The sequence below is a fragment of the Austrofundulus limnaeus genome, unplaced genomic scaffold, assembly GCF_001266775.1.
Source record: "Austrofundulus limnaeus strain Quisiro unplaced genomic scaffold, Austrofundulus_limnaeus-1.0 Scaffold127, whole genome shotgun sequence".
Lineage (NCBI taxonomy): Eukaryota > Metazoa > Chordata > Actinopteri > Cyprinodontiformes > Rivulidae > Austrofundulus > Austrofundulus limnaeus.
The window spans coordinates 1,071,989-1,077,415 of record NW_013952529.1 but is presented as its reverse complement, the minus strand read 5'-3'; the positions used below and the strand labels follow the sequence as shown (position 1 = coordinate 1,077,415).

Here is a 5,427-nt window from a genome sequence, read left to right as displayed (position 1 = left end):
CGGCCACCCCTGTGTGAGTAGTGGGCCCCGGCCACCCCTGTGTGAGTAGTGGGCCCTGGCCACCCCTGAGAAAAATGTCTGGCTCCGCCACTGCTTTCACCCGAAGCTTAAACTTCAGTTTCACATCTCTCCCCTCCGTCACCTCCACAGACCAACTTCTCCCGGCCTTTTCACGTCCGGATTTCTTTACGAGAGCGTGTTGTCCCCTCTGCGCTCATCGTGTAAACAGTTTTCTAACCGACCTGTTAAATTTAATAAAAGACGTCGTCTCCTTGTCCTGTCAATGAGGAGAACGACAGATACGCCCCTCCTCCCGTTTCTCCTTGATTCTCATCCTCTCTCCCCTTTTTGTCCTTGCTGCCAAAGAAATCTAATTAGATAGAACATAAATTGTAAATTTGTTTCCTTGAACACACACACACACACGCACACACACACACACGTGCCTCGGCGCTCATCTCCTCCAGGTCTGAGCGGACGCTCCACGGTCGGCGCAGAGACGTGGATGAGGAGCGCAGCTGCACGCAGAATGAGAAGGGCGGCCTTGTTGGACAGAAAGAGTCTGAAGCGTTTAAAAAAAAGGATCTGATCGCCTGAAACAAGCAGAATAATCTGTTTCTACTCTTTTGTTGAAGAACGAAAACCAATCAAATTCACTGAAATAACCTGAAACTGAAAACATATGAAGGATAAATGTATTTGTCCACTGCTCAGGGACAAACGGCTCCAGCTGTCTCAGGTTTTATCCTGTTAGAGCAGGGGGGGCTTCTCAAACATTTTGGGTCTGGAGACCCCTTACAAGACCAAATAAATTCCAGGGACCCCCCTCATGAACCCCATGCTTTTTAAAGGGTAATTTTACTGTCTTTTCAACGCCTAAATGCCATGGGAATATATTTATTTTCTTTAATTCATTATGTTTTTATATTAGTTCATTGTTCCCCGTGCATTTTTTAAAATAAAAACCAAATTCATTTGGTGAAATTTTTGGAGGACCCCCACGTTATCTCTTGCAGACCCCAGTTTGAGAATCTCTGTGTTAGAGGACACGTGACCTGAGGCTGACTCTGAGCAGCACATTCTGCTCCAGGAGGCCTTGATAGTCTTGAGGTTTCAGATTCAGAAGGTCTCAACGTTCCATTTTTTATTTTCTTGACCTTTAATATTCAGAAGTTTTCTGGACGGTTTGGTTCCTGTTTGTGTCAGAGGAACATCCGGCCTTCACCGTTAACATGATGTCATCGTTTTTCTCGAGACATCCTGTCCTCCATGAGTTTAAGTTGTAGTCCAGTCAGTCCAACCTTTACGACGAGTATCTTTGTCAATCATTTTTTTATAACTTTTGTCAGTTTCAAGTTGTTTCTGTGACTTTTTTTTCTTTCTTTAACAAAAAACTGATTTTATCTGAATCTGTAAAACGGATTAATCTCTGCTGCAGCTTTGTTCGTTAATTAAAAAACAAAAGACTAAATGAGTTGGTCAGTTTAGCCCCGCAGAGGAGTCAGGTTTTAATCTTCCTCAGTTTGTTGTCATGACTGAATGAAGGAATCAGAAACACTCTGAGGGTTTGTGTGGCTGAGCAGCACGGACAGACAAACTGTCCCTGAACGCAGCACGTGCAACAATGTCGCCCTCTAACGGCTGAAAGCTGAACAACAACCTGAAACTGATGAGAAACAGAAACTTTAAATTAAAAAAATGTCAGGTTTTATCAAAAATAACTTATTTGATGCAGAAGCATCAAAGTGACCAGTGTTAGAAAAAGAACGTCACAAACTATGAGTTTCCACCCAAACAGCTTTATCTCACTTAAACAAGGATTTAAATCAAAGTTTTATTCTTCGCATCGCTTCTTTTAAACACAAAGCTGATAAATCTGCTCTGATTTCAGATCAAATAAGCTGCAGACTTTATTTCTCTAAAGAGCCGTGGAGAGGTTAGTCCGGCTGCAGCTTTACGCGCAGAGAGCAGGGAGGATTCAGAGACAGTCAGCCTCTCTTTGCGCCTCGACGAGCCGTGAATACCAAACAGACTGAGAGCAGAAGACAGGAGAGGAGCCAAACTCCTGACCCACACCAGGAAACATCACGTTTATCAAACAAACTGCAGAATTAAACCGTCTCATTCAACCCCAAATGGTTCGTTTTATAGTCTAATTTCATAAATATATATAATCAGTGTTGTTTTCCATCTGTAAAAACAGATTTATCATCAAATAACTGAAACTCTCCAAACCTGCCCGGTGCGTAACAAGTGCCAGAGGAGCAGAAAGCAGTGAAACGTTTCATCAGGACCGTCAGAGATCGGTTCAGATCTCACGTTTCTGTTTGGACCTAAAGTTGATCAAACCTGAAGACGCGGGATTTCACTGATTTCATCTCTTCTTTACGCGCAGACGGAGCTGCGGCGCGTCACAACACTCCAGAGTCCAAAGCAGAATATTTAGATGCATCTGATGAAAATGTGTTCCAGCTCTGACCCGGGATGGATAACTAAATGTTTTTATTAGAGTTTAAGGAGTAAAAACGTTCTGAAGAGTCCAAAACTTCCGAGCAGATCCAGCGCGCAAACAGCGGCGGCAGAAGCAGCCCTGCTGCTGGAGAGGAGCAGAACCCGCAGCTTTTAAACATTTATCTGTTTTCTTCTTTTAAAATCTCTGCTGGGTGAGGATTTCTGCACACATATGTTCAAAAACACAAATATATGTTCAAAAACACAAATATATATACATAAAATTAAATAAATTAGCAGCCAAACTGGACTTCAGCGGAGGTTTCCCACCGAACCGTTTGCAGAAAGCGGACAGAGACCCCACATGTCCACCTGACACCACTCTGTCTGTCAGCAGAACCTCAAACCAAACAGAACCGTCCAGAACACAAAACAACTGTAGGTTCTCCTACCTGGGAAGAACTGTCCCTCAGTAAATCCAAAAAGTACCAAGAAGAAGAAAAAAGGCGTCAAAACGAGACAATGACTCCGTTCATCCATTTCTGCTTCCTTTTTTCCCTCTGGTTCTGGTTCTGGGTCACCACCTGGTTCTTTTACATATCCAGTCCGGTCCGTGAAGTGGGTCTCCTCAGTCCGGGACACAGATTAAATCCGCGCATTGGAGGAAAGAAAAAAAAAATCGAAGTTGGAGCGAAGCGACCAGAAGTTGGAGCAGCTCTCCTCACGGGTCCGACAACAGGAGGAGTGCGCGTCGCTGCGCGTGCGCATGTGAAACAGGGCGCAGGCGTGCGTGCGTGCGTGCGTGCGCGCGCGCTCTCAGACTTGTCTGTGAACACACCGCGGAGCTGTTGGAGGGAGGAATGAGGAGCGGAGCGCACCACGCCGGGTGCCAGGTCCGCGCGTAAAGACGCACCGCTCAACGCGCGCCGCACTTCCGGTGAGGAGTTTCAGAGTAAAACGACACAAATGCGAATGTTTGAGGGAGAAACTGTCTGGATAATTAAAAAATAAATCTGTTAGAGGAAAAAATAATTATATTTTTTCTTCAAGGTTTTTATTTTTAGGGGTCTGGAGCAGAGCAGCCCCCTCCAGCTCCTACCCCCGCGCGCCCCCCGGTTTCTGTCAGCTTGACTCTCCTGAGTCTCAGCTCCTGGTCTCCTCTGGGTCCCTCCGCCTGCCCCCTCCGCAAACCGATCCTCTCTGGTCTCCGTGGCCGTGACCAGCTCGTTTTCCCGCCACAGGCTTCCTGTTTCCTCTGCATCAAGACTTAATCACAAAGACTGGATGGAGAGTTCACATCCAAACAGGAAGGTTGGAGAAGAGTTCATAACTCTGAGGCTGGCTAAATAAATAAATAAATAAATAAATAAATAAATAAATAAATAAATAAATTCCACTTCACGCAAAACAAGGAATAAAATAAACTGAGCCATGAAAGAACATCTAAACCCTGACATGCAGACGGTCTGGAGTCAAAGAGCGGATCAGATCCTCCTGAGCCTGCAGCCCCTCAGGGGTCCCAGCTGACAGCCTGATATTTGTTCCTGTCCTGATCCAGGTGAGCGTGACGGGGGGCTTTAAATTGAGTAAATTCCACTCTGCCGTTTGGGAGGGTCCGGATGTTATTTACCTTCAGAGCTTAACGGGGTCTCAGTTCAACACAACAGAGGAACAAAGCTGCAGAAAACCTGACCTGAGACACGGCTGCATTCTATTTCTCAACCTGTCCTGAGACACGGCTGCATTCCATTTCTCAACCTGACCTGAGACACGGCTGCATTCCATTNCTGCATTCCATTTCTCAACCTGACCTGAGACACGGCTGCATTCCATTTCTCAACCTGTCCTGAGACACGGCTGCATTCCATTTCTCAACCTGACCAGAGACACGGCTGCGTTCCATTTTTCAAATGAAGAATAAATAAAATCCCTCAACATGTGAAGCTCTCAGTCTGCCTCAGTCCAGTTTGTTTGCTGCTGAATTAAAATGTTTTATTTTTTCTGAGACTTCATTAAACTGTTCTGGTTCTGCTCACCTGGATTCATCTCTTCTGTTGTTTCAACTAAAGAAAAAAAAACAGCAAATCTTTGAACTTTAATTTGTTTTTTATGTTTTGATTGATGAGTTTTTCCTCCTAAACTCTGAATTTGTCCCACAGTTATTGTGTGCTGACAGTGTTCTGTAAACCTGATCCTTCAGGTTTTGTTCCTGCAGAACCTGAAGGTCTGTCTGGTTGACACCCCCCCCCCCCCCCCCACACACACACACACACACCTCTGTTAGGGGTTTCTGACAGTTAATGAATATTTCTATTATTTAGTGATGCAGAAACCAGTGTCTGATTAACACGAGGCTGAGTCTGTTGAAGCTCAGATCAGGACACGAGTATCTTCTTCCTCCTCCTCATCATCATCACTAATTTATCACTAATCACTCGTGCAGAGCTGAAGCAGGTCTTCCTCCTTTTTTTCACTAAATGATTCAATTATTCTGAGTTTGAATAAAGTGAGAATATTTTTTTTATTTTGGATATAGAGATCTAGATTTAGGATTGTTTCAGGTGAAGTTCTGAAAGTTCTCTCCTGGGTTCTGGACGGTGTCTCAGGAACAGCTCGTCTCAGAGGATCACATCCATCAAAAGCTCCACAGAACCTTCAGAGCTCTTTGAAGGGTTTTCTTTACGCCCCCCTTCTGTGTGGAGACCCTCAACACGAACCGGGACTTGGATTTTCTCCGGAGGTGAATCCACGTCTGAATTCATCCAGTTGTTTTCAGGTTTTTACCAAATGTTTCCAGTTTGGACTTGTTTTTATCGATCTCTCTGTTTAGTTTTTCAACAAATAACTAAAAGTTTTTCCAAAAATAAATGTTGGTTCTACTATGTGGTGCTGTTTGTAAAGTTACACAGTCAAAAATTACCACCAATATTTTTGTTTTATTTAACCTTTTATGAGAAAAAAAACAGATTTATTTTT

At 44.2% G+C, this 5,427-nt stretch overlaps 1 protein-coding gene across 1 annotated transcript in view; it reads right to left on the bottom strand.

Moving 5' to 3' along the window:
* ptprt (protein tyrosine phosphatase receptor type T) overlaps positions 1-3,311 on the bottom strand; it is a gene marked incomplete in the record, with an annotated part of 388,491 nt that extends 385,180 nt beyond the window's left edge. The window contains 1 exon segment of the mRNA XM_014015350.1: positions 2,904-3,311. Within this exon segment, the coding sequence (XP_013870804.1) occupies positions 2,904-2,991 (88 nt within the window).
* Between the last annotated feature and the right edge of the window lie 2,116 nt (positions 3,312-5,427).